The sequence below is a fragment of the Aythya ferina genome, assembly GCF_964211825.1.
Source record: "Aythya ferina genome assembly, chromosome: 30".
Lineage (NCBI taxonomy): Eukaryota > Metazoa > Chordata > Aves > Anseriformes > Anatidae > Aythya > Aythya ferina.
In genome coordinates, this window is record NC_140327.1 from 2,060,968 (window position 1) to 2,079,491 (window position 18,524).

The following is an 18,524-nucleotide window of genomic DNA, read 5'->3' on the forward strand; positions in this document are numbered from 1 at the left end:
TGTGTATATATCTGTAAATATTATGTGTATATCTCTATATAAACACTATGTGCATATATCTATAAATACTATGTGTATATACCTATGATTCTATGATATAAAAGCTATGTGTATATATAAATACTATATATATAGAATACTACATATTATATAGGGAGAAATGGTATATATAGAGAAAAATACTACATTATATAAATTACTACATATACATGTATATATAAAACTACAGATGTATTAAATTCTATAAATTAAGTATATATAGTAATTCTATGATTAAAATACTATATAAATATATAGTATATATACTATATCTAGTGTATATATATACTATATATAGTATATATATACTATATATTATATATATATAAATATATACTATATATATTATATATAGTAAATATATAGTATATATAAATAAATACTCTATATAAAAATATATACATATATATTTATAGCAACTCCCATGGAGTGAAGGTGGTGAGAGCAGAGCTGGAGGGGGGGCCAGGGAAGCAGCTGCTTCCTGCCCATGGGCATCTCCCCACCAGCTGCACGGCCCCTTCCCCAGCTGGATCCTCTGGAAAATCCCCCAGAAAAAAAAAAAATAGAATAAATAAATAAATAAATAAATAAATTATTTGACACAAGGCTTCGCACTTCACACAGTAGCTCCCACACCGGCAGGACGCAGGTACTGGGGCTGGGGAGGGTTCGGGCTTGGAAGTGGGGGGAGAACAAGTTGCAAGGGGTAAAAAATGAGTTGCAGGGCGGAAAAAATGAATTGTAGTGAAAAAAAAAACCAAACAGTTGTAAAGGAGGGGAAATCAAGCGCAAGGGGGGCAAAATCAAGTGGGGGAGAATCAATTGCAGGGGGAAAAATCCAGGATTGCTGCTCTGATGGTGCCCGACTGCTGGTTGGCAGTGGGTGGGTGGGGAATTGATTTTGGTGCTGAATGGAACAAAATTCTTTCTTTGGCAAAGCCTTCACCCATCCCCAGCAAGGCTGAGGTGTAAAGGTGGTGTAAAATTAACATCAGAGGGAGGGGAAATTACATTTTTCTTTGAATGGTTGCAATGAGTTTGGCTTGAGCTTGGATGGACCTCGAAGACGACCACGGTTTGAGAATCAGATGGAGAGAGCCCCCCAAAAAACGCGTCCCTGGGTGGGTCACAGCTTCTGATGGGTGAAATCTTCTGGTTTTCAGGTCCCCCATCGCCACCCCACCTGCATCCCCCGAGATGAAGGAAATGAGGGAATATCCTGGCTTTTTGGGCACGGAAAGAAGCCAGCGGGGAGGTAACTGCAGAGCACTTGCCCGAACAAGGCTTTCTTCTGCCTTCTATAATCTGAGAACAAAATCAAGCTGATGTAAGGCCGAGGGGGTGGTAAGAAATACTGAGTCTTCCGTTTTCTAGCACTTCCCTCGAGGGGAAATTTTTTTAGCTCAGCGAGCACGAGGTGGAACTTTGCTAAAAAGTCACAGTTTGGAAGATTTTAGTTACGAATCCTCCGTGAGTCAGTGTTTGTTTTGTGTCTTCACCCCCTGGTTCTCAATTTAAGAATAAAGAGATGTTGGTAGAGATGTTGGTAGAGAAGAAGGATGAAAATACCAAAAAAAAAGAAAAAAAAGAGTGTGGAATTAGATAAATTAGCATAATGCTATTTAACCTTTGCCTTCCTTTCTTCAACACTGCCTTATTTTGGTTCACCCGACTCTTCCTCCCATCTCCACCATCCTCTTGGTAGACCAAAGCAGGTGGGAAAGGGGATTTGGGGCCTTTCGAGATGTCCCAATTGATTTTGAGCCATGGTTTTTCTATTGTCATATTTGCTGTCGGAATTATCGTCTGAAATGATTCCTGTTCATGGGGGAGGGAAAAGAGAGGGAAGGAGGGCTTGTGGCATGAGATGTGGTTCATGTGATGATGTGCAAGGAGGAGGAAGGGAAGGCAAACCTCATAGAAAACAGATGTTTCTTTGAGCTGAGTTAAGATAAGAGCGTGCTCTAGATCAGAAGACCCAGCCATGGGCTAAGCATGACTCAAGGCATTGCAAGACCCGAAGCATCTCGGTTCGGGTTGTGAAAGAAGTCCCCCGAGCTGTAATGATGACACAGAACCCAGAAATTCAAACGAAATCGCTTCTGGGTACGGTGCAATGCCCACAGGCATTTCAGAGCAGAGGTTTGCAGCTGGAGCTGGGGAAAAGGCAACGTCCCCCTTCTAAGGAAGCGTATCCAAGAAGGAAAAACCTGAGAAATAAAGGATGAAATAAAGGAGAAATGAGGAATAAATCATTTTATTCCTCGTGGGGAAGAATTCAAAACTTCTGGCTGTTTCTCACCCCAAATGATAGTGAGTACAACCAGTGTAGGGGAGAGACTGACCCCTTCCTCTTCCTCCTGGAGCAAAAGGAGGCAAAAAAAGCACGTTTTTGGGCTCAATTCCCTGGACCTGCAGTGTGCTGTTGCCCTTGGTGCTCCCAGGAAGGTGTTGAAGGTCTCTTCTCCTGCAGGTTCCAGCCTGGAGATGAAGCCAGGGGCACGCGTTGCCTGCCGGGTCACCATGGCAGTGGTGTTCCTGGTTCTGCTCGTCACCGCCATCGCTTTCGCAGGTGAGTGTCGAGGTGCTCACCGTGGAGACAACGTCTCTGTGCCCTTTCCAAGACGCTTTGGGTCATTGCACTTGGGCCAAGTCCAGCCCCGTGCTCCTGACGAAGACAAAATCAAGGCCAGGAGGCGTCCCCTCCAGGTGAGGGCCAGTTTGATGAGCGCAAAAAACCAGAAAACCAAACCCATCTCCTCTGTGGCATCATTCTTTAAAAAAAAAAAAAAAAAAAAAAATCAGACTTTACCCACATGAGGCTTTTTTTGGCAAAGAAGGGGCTGGCCAAGCAGCAAGAGATGTTGACACAAGTCTAGCCAAACCAAGAAGGCCGCAGAAACAAGAGAAATGCTTTCGCTTTCATTTGTCCGCCGCTGCTTTGGTATTAACGTTGAATAATAATACGTTAGGGCACGTTTAGGCATAGGACTTTTTGTAAATCCTCCCCAAACCCGCGTCGTTGGTGGCCTGTTTTCTGCTTCGAAGGTCCAGCCTCCCACATTTCTTGTCCCCCTTTGCTCTATCGATGACAGTGCACGCTTTTCAACCTCGCCCCCAGCCCTGTGCTCGGTGTCCGTTCGACTGGATCGGGTATCGAGGAAAATGCTACTATTTTTCGGAGGCTGAGAGGAACTGGACGTCCAGCCAGGACAACTGCTCAGCTCTCGGTGCTTCCCTGGCCATGTTCGACAGCGTGGAAGACTTGGTATGGAGACCCCCAGAAAAGCCACTGAGGTTTTTGCCACCTTTTGGTTTCCTTGCCTGCTATTTCAGTGTCTTCTTCCCAGTCCTTGGTCTTTTCCTCAAGCTTCTCACCAAAACCAACCAGTGCAAGACCTGTAGCAAAAAGGGGAAAAAAGAAAAAAAAAAGAAAAAGAAAAAAAAAAATAACCTAGACAACAATGAAGTAGGTCTCTGCCTCAAAGATTAGGGGTTTTGGTAACAGACTGAATAATTTAAGCACCAAAAGAGCGCAGGCGACTCGTAAAATGTAAATTATTGGTTGGAGGGAGGTTTCTGCAGATGACTTGCTGGGCACGTCCCGAAACCCTGAGAGCTGCCCTAAAGCCTTTTTTTGTTTTCCAGAGTTTCACAATGAGGTATAAAGGCATCTCGGAGCATTGGGTCGGCCTTTCACGGGACGGGGAGGAGCAACCATGGAAATGGGTGAACCGCTCGCGGCCGTCCCCCCTGTGAGTCTGCGGGGTTTTTCATCGTTCTCGTGCTGGCTGCTGGTTCTCCAGCCCCAAAACTTGCTTTTTGTCTGGGATTTGGGACCAGCTCCAGAGGTGGAGGTGGGGCGATGAGACCTGGAGAGGGCCACGTTGCTTCCAGAGCCGTTCTTTGCTTTCCGAGCTGAGAAGTGGAAGCAAGGGCAAAACGCTGTTAGATTCCCACTTTTGATCGTTTTTTGTTCTCCTTAGAGATCATCGCTGCGATTTTTCTCCCTTTTCTTCTTTGAGGCCAGTTGTTTCTTCTGTCCTTCAGGTTTCAGGTCCAAGGAGGTGGCTTCTGTGCCTACCTGGGCGACACCGGGCTCCACTCCTCCCAGTGCAGCACGGAGAGAAACTGGGTTTGCACCAAGCCCGCGCTGAACAGCCCAGACAAAGGCAACAAGACGAGACGAGCTCGAAATCTTTGCATCAGCTCCTAAATACCCAAAGCAAACAGGGGAAGCGAAACAGGGGAAGCTCAGAAACTTTGAAGGAAACTCAGGAGGGGAATTCAGCTGGGAACTGCTGAAGTTACTACTTGAATTTGCAACCCAACAGCTGATATTTTCTCACGGCAGCACGGTCATACGTGGCAATGACTCATTCACGACTCATTTCACAATGAAATGAAATATCAGAGCACCACAGAAGTCACAAAGCTGCCAATGAGACCATGCCTGAGCGTGCAGAGGATTCACCCTAAGGAGACATCAAGATGCAGCTTGTACGGGGGGAAAAAAAAAAAGGTCAAATGGCATGGGATTCAAGTTTTTCCCAATTTTTGGCAAGTTAAATCAGCAGTTTTCAAGCTTGCTCGGCTGGGAAAAGCTTTCCAGTTCCTTGTGAGCACGTGGAAACGGTGCAAGGACGGACTTCCAAGGATTTTCTGGAATCTTTTGCTTTGGGAATCTTTTTGCTTTGGGAATCTTTTTGCTTTGGGAATCTTTTTGCTTTTCGGGTCTTCTGCAGGTGAAACACGAGACATTTGCACGGCTAACTCCATCCTGGGAAGGCGTTTTTTTGAGGAGCACCGCAGCTTGGATCGGAGACGGTTGGTGAAGGTGTGCCGGTGAGGATCGTAGGGTTCGTAGCAGCGCTCTTATTTTTGGTTCCATTTGGAAAACAACAGCATGAGAAACGGACTCCAGGAGCTTCAAGAGCTGGCTCCTCCCAGCAAGCAGCCAGCTCCAAATCAAGCCCACCAGTGCCACCTCCAGGACTGGAGACGGAGAAGCAAATCCGTGGAAGAGCCTCCTCGTACAAACACCTCGTGGGAAACGCGACCTTTCAGCCTTGATCTGGCTTGACTCGATCCTGTATTTTGAGGGCTTTTGATGCCCTTTGAGCTGTTTGCAAGAGTTTCACAAGATGAGGGGCCGTCAGAACCGGTGAGCGACGTGTTCGGTAACGAGTACCGACGTTGTAATTACTTCTTAAAGACAGAGCCAGCCTTAATCTGGCGTTTTCTGTTCTCTCTTTCCTTATTTTGCACACTGAGAGCTACAGCCTGCTTGCCTCTCCTGCTACACGCATGCTCCAACTGTTGTTATTAAGTCTTTTTGCCTCAAACGCAGCTAATTTAGCTTTAACTTGCTCTTGCAGCCCAAACTGGGAGAATTTTGCAGCGGTGGGCTTGGCACATTGCCTTTAGCTAAGCACATAAATTCAAGGCTTGTTGGTTTTCCTCCATCAGTCCCAGGCAGGGCACTTCCATGCAATAAAAACGCACTTTTGGTTAACAAATTCAATTCACCGGCCTGAAATAGAGCAGAAACCACTTCACCAAGATGCCAGTTCCTGCTGTTAGCCTTTTCTCCAGACTTCACACACCTAAATGTCACGAAGTCTGGCTTAGGTCAGCAAAGAACGAGGGCTTCCTGCACAAAACCCTTCTGCACCCCACCCTCAAGCATCATTTAGCATCGTTGTGTTCATCCAGGATCCAAAGCAGAGAATTTCTTATTTTTTTGGCAAAGATTACCTGCTGTTTCTCAAAGGTGCTGTCCTAAAAGCAAGATTTGGGTGACCTGCAGTGAAGTTTCCTGGGCTTTCTTAGGAAATCCTTAATATTTTCAGGAGATGTGGCACGGGATGGAGCTCTGGTCTTATAATGAGAGAGTTTTCATGGAGGAGCAGAAAGCAGTGGGGTAAAACTCACCTCCTGCTGGATCCCAGGGTAACGCAAGAGGAAATAATAAAAAAGCCAGACGTGGGAAAAATATTTTATTATGAAATTGCACATAAATTAAAACAGTATGTAGAAAAATAGTGTTGATATAAATACAAAGATACAGAGGAGCAGAAAAGCAAGAGAAAGGCACCATTTCACATTAACGTAGACCTGACTCAACTACTACTTCCATCCAGCCTGGGAGCCCGTGAAGAGTTTGTTCGAGTACAGGAGGAATTTCAAGTATGCGAAGTTGTTCCTGGTCACAGCCCCACACCTGCTATTCACATTTCTCAGGATAGCACCAGCAGGGCTGATGGGTGACAGCTGATTTCCACCCCCAGCAAAAGCTCAGGGACTTCAGCCCAGGGCAGTGAGGTTGGAACAGGGCCATCTTGAAGCCTTCTTCCAGTCCAAACCATTTCCACGATGCGGTTTGAGATATTCCCATCCTGTGACAGTTTCTGCCTGGGCACAATACTGATATCTCTTTGGCAAAACACTGTATTTAAAGTGCTCCTCCTCCTCTGCTAAAAAAGTGCAAGTGCCCTTAGAAAAGGGTTTGAAGAGCTAAAAATGGACTTTTCCTACTACAACCTTGGCTCTGCTATCTACGTTAATGCTATGCACTGATAAAGACGGAGCAAAAATGTAGTGCAGAAGAGCTTGAGATGACAAAAACGTTTTGCAGAAGCAACAGAACCGGGTAGTGGGAAGTAAAAAAAACTGAAAAGGCTCCAGAAGCAGCAGCAATGACAAAGCGCCACCTGCAGGCCTGGGGAATGAACCCTGGTCTTGTCAGTTCTCCAAAATATCCGCAAAGGCACCAAGGTGTGAGGTATTTTCTGCAAGAGGCCTGGAGGCGCCCTGTCTGTCGGCCTCAGGGCTGCCTGGTGCAGATCCAGTGCCGCTCGCCGCTGCTGCGCGCGCTGGTGACTTTTTGGTTGTTCAAGAAAGCAAAATCCTCGCCTCCTCCGATGGGAAACCTGCAGGGGAGGCAGCGGGGTGAGCACCCTGCATGCTTCCTGCCCCCCTCACCCCAAAAACCCCTGCGTGCAGGGCACGGCGGACTCACAATGAGCTGTTAAATTCGGTGCCATCGTCCCATTCCCAGCGCTGCCTCGGGTTCTGGCGGCTCAGCCCGATCCAGTGGTCGGGAGCACCTTTATACCGCAGCACGAACTCCTGGGAGCAGAGGGGGAGCAGGGTTGAAAAGGGGGCTCACCGACACCCCCAGAGCTCTGCCCCCCACCCAAAATAAAAAAGGAGAAAAACCCCAGCCTCACCAGCTCCTCCTCGGACTGGATCACGGCCAGGTTGGCGTCGCGCGCGTGGCAGTCAGCCCGGCTCGAGGTCTGGTTCTTTTCCATGTCGGAGAAGTAGAAACATTTCCCCTCGAACCCGATCCAAAAACGGGGGCAGGAACACACAGGTTGAGAGAGCCCTAAGGACAAAGAAATCCAGGGGTTTGCAGGAGCAAAAAAAGGCAGCAGGGTTGGATACAGGCACTGAGCCCCCTTTTTTTCCCCCTACCTGCAGCTGGGGCCACAGGGCAGAGCCCCGAAACCACCTGGGAACGTTCCCTGATGATAATGGAGATCAAAATCACTATGATGGCACCGAAGAACACGCATAGCTTCCAGGCCACAACTCTTTTAACCTTGCACCTGGTAAAAAGACCTGCAACGAAAAGAAGGGGGGAAGTGAGGGGTCCCAGCGCCGTGCAGACCCCCGGCAGCAGGGCTGAGAGAAACCAGGCCCTCCCCACACCCTGGGGGTGCCGCTGGTGGTAGGGGGACGGTTGGACCTCCACGGAACGTCAGGGAACGGAAGAAACCTTGGAAGATCGTCTAGGCCAATCCCTGATGGAGCAGGAGCACCTAAATCAACGGGCTTCTTGCCCCTCTGCACGTGCCCTCGTTTACATTTCAGTAAGTTTCTCCCCAGCCCGCTGAGGTCTCTCTCGCTGGGTGGCAGCGCAGCCTTCTGGCCTGTCAGGTCAGTGCCGCGAGGAACAACGTTGAGTTTTGCAAGAGAAGGTGTTTTTTGAAGCCAAAAATGCCACTCATCTCGCATCCTCAGAAGTGACCGTGTTCATACGGAAGTGGGCAGCGCGTTTAGCAAAGGGGAAGTGCCCACAGGCCCAAAAGAAGGAGGATAGCGAAGAGAAACAGAATGAGCAGCACGAGAGTAATAGAAAGGAAGATCACAAGTGACAAGCTAGTCACTAAAAGGAAAGGGTTAAAAAAAAAAAAAAAAAAAAGGAGAAATTAACGGTAGGCCAAATACATGTAAAATTGTACATTTAGAGTACAGAAGGGCATGGAGGAGGTTTTGAACATGTAGTACTCTGCCAATATGTCAAAAGGGGAGAAATGAGGAGTCAGGTAACACAGAAAAGAAGGGCGCGAGAAACTTTTACTCTGAGCACCTGCTTGCAGGACACCTGCCATTGTAATCAAAACTCCAAGAAATTCCAAAATTCGACGCTGTCTCATTAACCACATCTTTCACCAGCCATCCCAAGGCCTTGAAGCTTTTCTTTGTTCCCACGGCTCCCTTCCCTCTGGGACACGAGGGAGCTACTCCACCACCAGACCTCTTACTCACACACCTTCGATCCTCCTCAGTCTCTCTTGCGACAGCTGCTGGGTGGCAAAGGAAGTGCCAAAATCCTCCTGTAACTCGTGACCAGGCGCTGCAGCTGCAGCACCTCCGAGGCCCCAACCTCGACTACTAACCTCCACCTCGGGGGCCTTTACCAGCCTCGGTGGCTCTCTGACTCCCCACGGATCTGTCACCCTCCAAACAGGGAAGGATGCTTACCCAAAACCCACTGCTTCACGCCTGCCTCAGAGCGCTTTCTCTCCGTCACAGAATCGTTATCCTCATTCCTCTTCTCCCCCTGAAGAAGCGCCACAGCCATATCTCAGAAGCCTCCCCTTAGCGGCCTCCAAGGGCCAAAATCTCCACGGGTCCTCTGAGGGCAGCTTGTGGCTGGGAAAGTAGCAGCCAGGGGCAGGCCACAAGGGGTGCTGCAGAGTAGGAAGGACCTGGAAGGAAGGGAGAAAGTCAGAAAAAACAGAAAAGTGACAATAGAAACATGGGAAGGTGATGCCGCGGTGAGAAGGTAACGGTAGGCAGCGCCCCGGGAGCGCCGGGGCCCGGGCGGCCCGGCGGCAGCGCCCCGGGAGCGCCGGGGCCCGGGCGGCCCGGCGGCAGCGCCCCGGGAGCGCCGGGGCCCGGGCGGCCCGGCGGCAGCGCCCCGGGAGCGCCGGGGCCCGGGCGGCCCGGCGGCAGCGCCCCGGGAGCGCCGGGGCCCGGGCGGCCCGGCGGCAGCGCCCCGGGAGCGCCGGGGCCCGGGCGGCCCGGCGGCAGCGCCCCGGGAGCGCCGGGGCCCGGGCGGCCCGGCGGCAGCGCCCCGGGAGCGCCGGGGCCCGGGCGGCCCGGCGGCAGCGCCCCGGGAGCGCCGGGGCCCGGGCGGCCCGGCGGCAGCGCCCCGGGAGCGCCGGGGCCCGGGCGGCCCGGCGGCAGCGCCCCGGGAGCGCCGGGGCCCGGGCGGCCCGGCGGCAGCGCCCCGGGAGCGCCGGGGCCCGGGCGGCCCGGCGGCAGCGCCCCGGGAGCGCCGGGGCCCGGGCGGCCCGGCGGCAGCGCCCCGGGAGCGCCGGGGCCCGGGCGGCCCGGCGGCAGCGCCCCGGGAGCGCCGGGGCCCGGGCGGCCCGGCGGCAGCGCCCCGGGAGCGCCGGGGCCCGGGCGGCCCGGCGGCAGCGCCCCGGGAGCGCCGGGGCCCGGGCGGCCCGGCGGCAGCGCCCCGGGAGCGCCGGGGCCCGGGCGGCCCGGCGGCAGCGCCCCGGGAGCGCCGGGGCCCGGGCGGCCCGGCGGCAGCGCCCCGGGAGCGCCGGGGCCCGGGCGGCCCGGCGGCAGCGCCCCGGGAGCGCCGGGGCCCGGGCGGCCCGGCGGCAGCGCCCCGGGAGCGCCGGGGCCCGGGCGGCCCGGCGGCAGCGCCCCGGGAGCGCCGGGGCCCGGGCGGCCCGGCGGCAGCGCCCCGGGAGCGCCGGGGCCCGGGCGGCCCGGCGGCAGCGCCCCGGGAGCGCCGGGGCCCGGGCGGCCCGGCGGCAGCGCCCCGGGAGCGCCGGGGCCCGGGCGGCCCGGCGGCAGCGCCCCGGGAGCGCCGGGGCCCGGGCGGCCCGGCGGCAGCGCCCCGGGAGCGCCGGGGCCCGGGCGGCCCGGCGGCAGCGCCCCGGGAGCGCCGGGGCCCGGGCGGCCCGGCGACGCCCCACGCCCAGGCCGAGGCCGGCCGGCGCAGCCCCCTGCCCGAGCCCATTCATGGCTCAAACCCCAGCCCCGGCCCCAGCCCTAATCCCAATGACCAACCTTAATCGCACCCCAATCTCAAAACGCTGCCCGCCAGGTTGTAATGCAAAGCCACAGACACGGCACACGCTCCTACTACACGGAGGAACATTTAAGCCAGCCTCCTATGTGGGTGGGGTAATCGGGGGCTCCTCCCAGCCCCGCTCCTTACAAGAGCCCTTCAAAGGGCTACACAAAACGTGGAACCCCCCCAGAAACCCTCCCCCCGAAGCCGAACTCACCGTGTGCTGCCGGCCCCTGCCGTGACCCCGGCCCCTGCCGCCCTCCCGGGCCCTGCCGCGACCCCGGGCCCTGCCGCCATCTTGGCGCCGCGGAGGTCCCGCAGGTCCCGCTGCCTCCATCGCGGCGCAGAGCAGAGGAAAGGAGCGGTGACAGCAGCTCCAAGCGCTCGCCCGCGTGCAGCGCTGCGAGAACGCGCGTAAGAAGGTAGAAAAAAGGCCAAAAAAAGGCAAAAAATGGCCAAAAACAGCGAATTTTTCCCCGTCCCGCAACACAACGACAGCAACCAGGAGAGGAGGCAGAACCTCGCAGCAGGAGCCAATCAGCAGCCAGCAAGGGCGGGACAACGGAGGCAGCGAGCCAATCAGCGGCCGGAACGAAACCCGCCTCCTCTGTGGCGGCTCTGAGGGGAGGTCCCGGCCGCCATTTTGTGAAAGGCATTGTAGGGACTTTTTTTTTTTCCCCCATTTTTTTTTTCATTAAATCCCAACCCAAACGTATTCCCCCCCGCACACCTCCTCCTTATAACAATAAAACCTGTCAAGTTTGGTCTGAAGCCAGTGATAATGGCACATTAATTGCTCAAATAAACGACAGTGGGTGAAACAGTGAAGGGAAGGGGAGGGATGGCAAATTCCTATGAAAAAAATTATTTTAAACAATTTCATTTAAAACTCAGTTCTGTTATCAGGTAGCTGCAGGCGGTATTCAAGCAAATTCTGCGGAAATTAGGAAATTACGACAACAGTATTCAAAATAATTCTGCTGAAATTTGGGAGTTTAATCAGGGTGCAAAGGTAGCATGGGTTTGGGGGAAAAAACAAAGATTTCAGCTCATTAAACTATTAACATGCTTTTAATAACCCTAAAACCAGCAACTTTCAGCTGAGACTGGGGGTTCCGGCTCAAACCGCCACGAGACCCAAAACCTCCCAGATTTAACCCATAACAGAGACATCGGAGCCTGAGGCAGGTGGTGGAAATCACCCCAAATCCTGAAGAAAAAATAAAAGTACCATAAAATGAATATAAAAATAAAAGTAAAATAAAAATAAAAGTAAAAAAGTAAAAAAAAAAAAAAAAACAGTAAAAATAATAATACAAATAAAATCTAGCAGACCCATGAGCTACAGGCAGTGGAAATCACCCCACATCCTGAAGAAAAAAATAAAAGTAACTGAAAATAAATGAACATAAATAATAAAAATGAATAAAAATGAACAAAATTAATAAAATTGAATAAAAATGAATAAACATAAACATAAATAAACACAAATTAAAATAAAATGAGGTGAGGCAGACCCATGAGCTATGGGCGGTGGAAATCACCCCAGACCCTGAAGAAAAAAAATGAATAAAAATGAATGAATAAAAATGAATAAAAATGAAACGAGGTGAGGCAGACCCGTGAGCTACAGATGGTGGGAATCACCCCAAACCCTGACGGAAACAAAATCCAAATCATAACAATAACATGAGGCGAGGGGCGGCGAGGGGCGTCTCCGTTCCTCCTGGAAGTACCCGAAGGGTTTCGGGGGGACCCCGTCGCCGCCTCGTCAGGCCCTGGGGGGCAGTTTGATGGTGGAGAGCAGCACGCAGAAGTAGGGGAAGACCCTCTCGCCGCTGAAGGAGGCCACGCGGAAGGTGAAGACGCAGCAGCGGGTGCCCAGGGCGTAAAAGGAGACCTGCCCCACCTCGTAGTCCAAGTAGACCCCGATCTCCCCGCTGCGGAGCGGGACGAAGGTGTTGGAGGGCGCCGTGAGGGCCACGCAGAGCTCGTCGTACTTCTGCAAGCCCCAGATCTCGGCGTTGGGCTTGAAGAGGATCCGACCTTCCCTCCGCACCGATTCCCGAGCCACCCCCACGGTCCAGAAGCGCCCGCTCGCCTCCACCTCCCAGTAGTGGCGACCCGAGGTGAAGCCCTGGCTGCCCAACATGCACGGATCCGTGTCGAAACGGCCCGGACCCTGCGGCCAGCGGCGTCCCGGTCTGCCCCAGGTGGCCTCCTTGAGGTCCTCGGAGAGGATCACCTCGGGGCCGGCCGTGGTGGGATCCAGGGTGACATCCACTGGAAAGGGAAAGAGAGGAGGAGTCGGGAAGAAGCGCGAGCACAGAGGATCAACCGCCCCCCGAAAATCCACTCCAGTTGCTCGGTTTTCAAGGAGAAAGGGAGAGGAGGCGGAGAACCTCCAGGTGAAGCCAGAGATGGAGGCAGAAGGATGTGGAGGACCTCCAGGTGAGGTTGGAGATGGAGAATCCAGGAGATGGAGGTTCTCCAGGCGAGGCTAGAACTGGAGGAGCCTCACCCCCAACAGACCTCCCAGTTTGTGGAGCCCGGAAGACACCAGGAATTGGTCCTTGGCTCCTTCTTGACCATTTTCTCTTACCTTGAAACTGTTTCGCTGCGTTGTAGTCCACAGCCAAGTCCCACGTGCACGGCCGGGGTTTGAGGAAGAAAGCCATCGCGCCCACCGTGTCCTCTCCTCCTGTCCAGAAGGGCCAAAAGAAGGACAAAAAAAGGAATAAAATTAAATTATTATCCCACATAATTGGCTCATCCACCATCTGTAGTCAAAACGCTTGAAAAAAATTGCTATTTTCCTCCAGCAGCCATCAAGGAGCTGGGTTTATTTAGGGCAAAACCCACAGATTTAAGCTCTCAGATTAAATTTGAGATTAATCACATTAATCAGATTTAATCTCTCAGATTAAATCAGATTAAATCAGATTAAATCTCTCAATTCCTTGTCACTACAAAGGGAACACAAGGAGCGAGCCCGGACAGAGCAATCTACCCCCAGATATGATTTATACCCAAAAATTCTCATTTTGGGGCCAATTCAGCGATGAATCTGCCTTAAACCCACCCCTGCCTTCTCCTTGCTCTTTGGGCAACAAAAATGAATTTATTTTATTTCAGAGGAGCAAGAAACATCCTTAAAATCGAGCTAAGTTGACGCTGAATTTCCAAAGGAAAGTGTTTTGAGAGAAATGTTGCCAAAAGTGGAGAAATTTCCTTCCAGCCCCAGGGAAAAAGTGTGCACGGGGAGATAAGGGCTGGCACCGAAGGCTTCAAATCCCTCTTTTTGAAGCCCAAAGCGGGGCTCTGCCCACAAAAAAATAAGTGCCTGTGGTAAACGGCCGCAGTTCTGAGCAGGAAAATTGTAAGAAAAGCCCCAAATAGTTGCAGAAATGCTACAAAACTCATAAAAAAATATAAAAAAGGGAAAATTTAAAAAAAAAACAAAAAACAGACCCACCTTGCAGTGCTGGGATTTTCTCCTCTGTCAAAACTTTTTGGGTATTTCTTGGCCGTTTCCAGCGTCGTTTTGGGGTTCCTCCGGCTGCTTTTTCCCCCCACTTGTTTCTCCTTGCTTGGTTTTTCCCCTTTTGGCTTTTTTTTTCCCCCGTTAGCTTTTTTTTCCCCCGTTTCTCTGGCAGAGGCTCAGCGAAAGCTCGGTCCCGTCTCTGTCCCCGCCAGCTTTTATCAGCTGGGGGGGGAGGAGAGCCCCAATCTCCCGGCTGCAGACGGGGCCACGACACGCGTGGCCACCTCCTGCCCGCTCCGATTGTGCCCTTTCTGCTTCAAGGCTACATTTTATATTTTCAATGCATTAAAAAGAAAAAGATAAAAAAAAAAAAGGAGAGAGGATGTGCTAAAAACCTGCATTCTTACACCGCAGCAGAAAGGAGGAATTTGGCGAACCAGCTGCGTTGCCATCAGCAAGAAAAGCCTGGAAACGTGACGATTTAGTCAACCACTTGCTTAAAAGTCGTCTGGGGGCAGGACGAGGATGACAAACTCTGATTTTTCCACCCGGGAAGGTGGCGCTGGGGTAATATGGGAACACCCCGGGGCGGGTCGCGGGATTTCGGCTTTGCCCCGTGCTGCTGCAAACCTCCGGTGGTGAAGCATGGAAGCAGCAAGGAGCCTCCACGCCGAGGCCGATCGCTCGCAGAATTTCCTCGCCGCCTTCTCCTGGCCCTGAAGAAACCCCGAGGGGTGAAAATCCTCCAGGTCGAGGCCGTCAGTGGCAATGGGCGAGCGGCTGCGGGCTCCGGCCACGAAGCTTTTTGGGACGCACCAGGAGGAGGAGGAGAAGGAGGAGGAGGAGGTGAGGCTGGCTGCGGGCATCCCGATGGGTTCGGCAGCTGGATGAGGTTGGCGCAAAGGGAAAATTTTTTTCATTTTGCGGTGCAAAAGCAAAAAGATTTGGCTCCTGAGGAGAAGCAGAAAGCTGGGGCCGGTTCCAGAGGTGGATTTGGGGAAGCTGCTTTCCTTTCCCCGTTCACTGAGGATTTTAAAGCCAAAAAGCCAAGCTGATCGCTTCGTTATTTTTATTTTTGGGGTCTATATTTAGGAGAAAATCCAATCTCACCTACAATCCCTACGGAAAGTGTTAGCGGAGTTTTTAGACTGGAGAGTGGCCGACGAGAAACGCCGCCTGGACTACCTGGTAAGGGCCCTTTGGTGGTTCAGCAGCTCCGTTGGGGGCTTTGGGATTTTTTTTTTTTTCTTTTATTCTGCCCAAAACGCTCGGGAACATCCCCGCGACGCGCCCTGCAAAGCCCCACACCCGGTCGAGCCCGACCGCGCGGATCCCGGGCAGGTTTGGTGAGTGCTGCCTCCACGCCCAGCTGCGATTCCCCCGTGCACCTGCATATTAGCGTTTTAAATTGCTTTAATTAGCAGCATCGCTTCTTGAAATTCCATACCGAGCCCCCAAAGGGAAGTTTATTAGTAAGGAATTAAAACTTTCCCCTCGACGCTCACTTTCCGAGGCTCTGGTTTGGATTTTTGCGCTAATTATAGAAGTAGGAATGGTGATAGAAGGGGAAAAAGAGCAGAAGAAGCATCGGATAAACTGCACAACTCCCCTCCAGGCATTAATTAACCACATCCTGCTCTACCCCAGCCTTCCAACCCCCTGGCTCCAGCCAAAGCGCTTTGTCCTTAGCTTAAAAAAGGAGGAAAATAAATCAGGTCTGGGGGAGACGCGCGGTTACGGGGGGGGGGAGGTTTCCCCTCCTGCTTCCTTCCCCCAGGAGACGAGCGAGGCCGAGCGGCGGCGCATCGGGGGCGAGTTTGAGCGGCTGCGGCGGCTGCTGGACGAGAAGGAGCGCGCGGTGCTGCAGAGGCTGGCCGAGCTCGACGCCGCCTTCGAGGCCGCCCAGGTGGAAAAAGCCTCGCGGGTGGCCGAGGAGATCGCGCGGCTCCACGGCCTCATCGGGCAGCTGGAGGCCGGGCGGCTGCCCCAGGTGAGGCTCCCGCTCGCCAGGATGAAGGTAAAACCCCCCAAAAACCACACACGGGGCCCTTAATCCCGTTTTTTTTCCCTCCTTTTAGGATACCGGGAGCAGCCTGAGCAGGTACGTGGCGCACCATCGCTTCCACACCTCATTACCCTGCTTCGAAGCCAATAAAACCCCAAAGCTTCACCCTCCAGGGATGAAACCAGCGCCGCCACTTCCACTTTTCTGCTTCTCAGCACTACAAAACCCTCATCTCCCATTATTTCGGGTTTGTTACCTGCACGGGTTTAGCCCCGACCCTCACGCCGAGTCCACCTCTGTAATTTCTCTCCCCAGCTGGAACGAAGCGAGGCCGCAGCTTCCCCCCGAGCTGGAAAAGAGCCTGCGCTCCTGCCGCCGCCAGCACGCTGCCCTCGAGGAGGCTCTGAAAGAATTGCGAGGTAATTTTAGGAGGAAAAGGAGCTTGGGGGAAGGAGGCAGCGACTGAGGCGCATCCACCACCTCCCTGCCTCCTTCCTTCCAGACCCAGGGAGACCCAAACCGAAGCTGGAAACAGGGAAAATCCTGAGCACTGAGGAAAAGGGTAAGACAGCTATTATTATTAATATTATTATTTAAAGCTTTTCTTCTTACTTCAGCTTTTCCTGGGCTTTGCCTCTGACCTGCGCGGGTCTCCCCTCAGCAAAAGGGACGCCAGATCCCGGCTCGGCTCCCCCGCAGGTTTTGGGGGACAGAAAAAGCGTGCGGTGGGACGAGGAGCAGGATAAGGCCAGGGAGCCCCAGCGATGCGAGGAGGCGCCGGGCGCCCTGGGCTGCGAGGGGGCTGCCCCGCGGCGCTGCTCGTGGGAGGTGGAGGAGAAGGCGCAGATAAGCGGACTCTGAAAGGGATCCCGGGCATCCCCCTTCCCGGCTGTAAATGGGTTCAAAACGGCATTTTTCTGTGCACGTGATAGGTTTGTTTTAAAAAAAAAAGAAAAAAAAAAGAAAAAAAAAGTTGATTATTTTCTCCTTCCTGGTTGCCATCCAAAGAGCGTGGGTGGGAGGAGGACTTGCGGTCCCATGCGGACCGGGTTGAGAACTGCACCCGGCAGGTCCGCACCTGTGCATGGGAGGGGGAGACGGGGGACGTGCGGACCTGAGTGAGAACTTCACATGGGGCTGGGCAGCGGCGCGCTCCCCGCCCCGAGGTCTCCGGGCTCTGCCGGCGGAGCCGCCGCCGCCGCCACTCCCCCGGGGGCTCTTTGAGGGACCGCGGGCGGCGCCTCCCTCCCTCCTTCCCTCCCTGCCGCCGTGCGCCCGTCGGGGAAGCCGCGGCGAGCGAGCGGCGCTGCCGCCGTGCTTTCATCAGCTCCGGCCACCCCGCGCGTACAGCCCCTCTGCTGAGCTCTCGGGGGTGGCTCTTAAAAGAGCCTTTGGGTTTAAGGTTTTATTGCTTTCTTCCACCGCGCGCTCCTAACGCTCCTCCTCAACCGCCGCCGCCGCCGCCGCCTCCGGGCGCCCGGCTGCCTCCGCACCCTCGGCCGCCGGCTCCGCTGGTGCCGCCGCGGTCTTGCCCCGAGGTCTCCTCGGCTTCTTCAGCCGCTGCGGGGTGGCTTTGACAGCGCGCCTCGGGCCCTTCGTCTTCCCCGCGGGGCGCTGGCGGGTTTCGCCGTCCGCCCTCTCGCTCCGCGCGGCTCCCTCCATGCGCTCCTTACCGACGCGGCCGATGCGGAACGAGCCGGCGATGCCCGTGCCGGTTACACGCTGCAGGAGCCCCTTGGTAACCAAACCGCCGAGCGCCGCCTTGAGGCGGCCGCTGTTCCTCACCACATCGTATCCCTCGGTGGCCAGCGTCTTCTTGATGAGAGCCAGCGAGGCGCCTTTGCGAGCCGTGGAGACGCAGACGGCGCGGAGAATGAGGTCCGACAGCGACGGCCGCCCCCGCTTCCTCGGCAGTTGCACCGCTAAGCCCGCCCGGGAGGTGGAAGGCTGGGACAGCGTGTTGCCGCGAGGCATGGCCGGTGTCACACCGGAGCCCTAGCCCCCACCGCCGTGCTTCGAGGCGCCGCTCCCCCCCTTCTCCGCTCCGCTCCCCGCGCCGCTCCCGCACTCGCCGCCGCCGACCACCGACTGCGGGGCGGTGGGGCCCCCGCGGCCCCTTTATATAGCACCGGGCCGGACGGAACCGAGTCAACGTCCCCCCCCTCCCCTCCCCGGCGGACGCAACAGGGTCAACTGCCTCGCGCCCCTGCTCCCCCCACCCCTCCCCCGGTTGGGCTCCCGCTGCCACCAAAACGCATTTTTCCGCCCCAAAATGGGGCATTTCTCCCCCAAAACCGCATCCTCTCGTCCTGGGACCTTTTCCTCCAGAAAAGCCATAGTGGTGTTTTTTTTTTTTTTTTTTTTTTTTTTTTTTTTTTTTTCCTGGATCCAGAAAAGCTGAGTTAAAGTCTCCTAAAGTACAGGAATTTGCCCCAAAAAGCCGAACACGGGAGCAGGCATCCAGCAGGTGCAACACATCCTTGCTCCAAGATGTTGGAGCTCCAAAACCTGCTCATAAGTAAAAAATAAACCTCACGTAAGAAGAGATATGGGCTTGCTTCCACACGTAATTTAATTTCCTTCTAGAAATTAAAAATTAGAGATGGAGAGAAATAACAGTTTGCAGGAATATTTTCATCCAGCACAGCTCTGGATTCCCCTGCTGCTGCTGC

At 54.0% G+C, this 18,524-nt stretch overlaps 5 protein-coding genes across 13 annotated transcripts; 2 read left to right on the top strand and 3 right to left on the bottom strand.

Annotated features, from left to right (window-relative positions):
- Window positions 1-561: 561 nt before the first annotated feature.
- Window positions 562-5,558, top strand: LOC311425355 (C-type lectin domain family 2 member D-like). 4 transcript variants are annotated; one of them, XM_084501210.1, is made up of 6 exons: window positions 562-688; window positions 1,203-1,294; window positions 2,513-2,611; window positions 3,135-3,307; window positions 3,688-3,794; window positions 4,090-5,558. In XM_084501210.1, the coding sequence occupies exons 2-6, from the start codon at window positions 1,237-1,239 to the stop codon at window positions 4,253-4,255; spliced, it is 603 nt and encodes a 200-aa protein (XP_084357336.1). In that variant the 5' UTR covers window positions 562-688; window positions 1,203-1,236; the 3' UTR covers window positions 4,256-5,558. The 4 variants fall into 4 exon arrangements, with proteins under 4 accessions (XP_084357336.1, XP_084357337.1, XP_084357335.1 ...); XM_084501211.1 differs by lacking the exon at window positions 562-688 and having other exon boundaries at window positions 1,200-1,383; XM_084501209.1 differs by lacking the exons at window positions 562-688; window positions 1,203-1,294 and adding an exon at window positions 2,222-2,352.
- A 467-nt stretch (window positions 5,559-6,025) lies between these two features.
- On the bottom strand, window positions 6,026-10,840 carry LOC311425362 (C-type lectin domain family 2 member D-like). 2 transcript variants are annotated; one of them, XM_084501230.1, is made up of 6 exons: window positions 10,581-10,840; window positions 8,812-9,038; window positions 7,519-7,665; window positions 7,272-7,429; window positions 7,061-7,170; window positions 6,026-6,971 (listed from the first exon to the last, which is right to left on the bottom strand). In XM_084501230.1, the coding sequence occupies exons 2-6, from the start codon at window positions 8,909-8,911 to the stop codon at window positions 6,866-6,868; spliced, it is 621 nt and encodes a 206-aa protein (XP_084357356.1). In that variant the 5' UTR covers window positions 8,912-9,038; window positions 10,581-10,840; the 3' UTR covers window positions 6,026-6,865. The 2 variants fall into 2 exon arrangements, with proteins under 2 accessions (XP_084357356.1, XP_084357355.1); XM_084501229.1 differs by lacking the exon at window positions 10,581-10,840 and adding an exon at window positions 10,360-10,478.
- Window positions 10,841-10,963: 123 nt separating this feature from the next.
- Window positions 10,964-16,713, top strand: LOC311425339 (uncharacterized protein; the record flags this gene model as incomplete). 4 transcript variants are annotated; one of them, XM_084501164.1, is made up of 6 exons in its annotated part: window positions 14,558-14,693; window positions 14,940-15,035; window positions 15,598-15,837; window positions 15,926-16,271; window positions 16,355-16,414; window positions 16,514-16,713. In XM_084501164.1, the coding sequence occupies exons 1-6, from the start codon at window positions 14,616-14,618 to the stop codon at window positions 16,711-16,713; spliced, it is 1,020 nt and encodes a 339-aa protein (XP_084357290.1). In that variant the 5' UTR covers window positions 14,558-14,615. The 4 variants fall into 4 exon arrangements, with proteins under 4 accessions (XP_084357289.1, XP_084357290.1, XP_084357291.1 ...); XM_084501165.1 differs by having other exon boundaries at window positions 15,625-15,837; XM_084501163.1 differs by adding an exon at window positions 10,964-11,020 and having other exon boundaries at window positions 14,262-15,837.
- On the bottom strand, window positions 11,416-14,269 carry LOC311425365 (zinc finger protein RFP-like). Of its 2 annotated transcripts, none has more exons than XM_084501235.1 (3): window positions 13,839-14,269; window positions 12,966-13,064; window positions 11,416-12,646 (listed from the first exon to the last, which is right to left on the bottom strand). In XM_084501235.1, exons 2-3 carry the CDS (start codon window positions 13,039-13,041, stop codon window positions 12,135-12,137), a joined length of 588 nt encoding a protein of 195 aa, XP_084357361.1. In that variant the 5' UTR covers window positions 13,042-13,064; window positions 13,839-14,269; the 3' UTR covers window positions 11,416-12,134. The 2 variants fall into 2 exon arrangements, with proteins under 2 accessions (XP_084357361.1, XP_084357362.1); XM_084501236.1 differs by lacking the exon at window positions 13,839-14,269 and adding an exon at window positions 13,446-13,583.
- A 570-nt stretch (window positions 16,714-17,283) lies between the features above and the next one.
- LOC311425367 (histone H1.3-like) lies at window positions 17,284-18,115 on the bottom strand (the record flags this gene model as incomplete). The annotated part of the gene is made up of 1 exon (XM_084501239.1): window positions 17,284-18,115. The coding sequence occupies exon 1, from the start codon at window positions 17,824-17,826 to the stop codon at window positions 17,284-17,286; it is 543 nt and encodes a 180-aa protein (XP_084357365.1). The 5' UTR covers window positions 17,827-18,115.
- Window positions 18,116-18,524: the final 409 nt, after the last annotated feature.

What these genes read in the sequence shown, in the direction of transcription:
- LOC311425362 (XM_084501230.1), bottom strand. Translation starts at nt 8,911, where the DNA reads ATGGCTGTGGCGCTTCTTCAGGGGGAGAAGAGGAATGAGGATAACGAT. An exon ending in CGTGAAGCAGTGGGTTTTGG is followed by an intron (nt 7,666 to 8,811) that starts GTAAGCATCCTT and finishes TTTTCGTTGCAG; the next exon opens with GTCTTTTTACCAGGTGCAAG. An exon ending in ACCGAATTTAACAGCTCATT is followed by an intron (nt 6,972 to 7,060) that starts GTGAGTCCGCCG and finishes CCTCCCCTGCAG; the next exon opens with GTTTCCCATCGGAGGAGGCG.
- LOC311425355 (XM_084501208.1), top strand. Translation starts at nt 2,347, where the DNA reads ATGATAGTGAGTACAACCAGTGTAGGGGAGAGACTGACCCCTTCCTCT. An exon ending in CACCGCCATCGCTTTCGCAG is followed by an intron (nt 2,612 to 3,134) that starts GTGAGTGTCGAG and finishes TATCGATGACAG; the next exon opens with TGCACGCTTTTCAACCTCGC. An exon ending in TCGACAGCGTGGAAGACTTG is followed by an intron (nt 3,308 to 3,687) that starts GTATGGAGACCC and finishes TTTGTTTTCCAG; the next exon opens with AGTTTCACAATGAGGTATAA.
- LOC311425365 (XM_084501235.1), bottom strand. Translation starts at nt 13,041, where the DNA reads ATGGCTTTCTTCCTCAAACCCCGGCCGTGCACGTGGGACTTGGCTGTG. An exon ending in CGCAGCGAAACAGTTTCAAG is followed by an intron (nt 12,647 to 12,965) that starts GTAAGAGAAAAT and finishes TTCCCTTTCCAG; the next exon opens with TGGATGTCACCCTGGATCCC.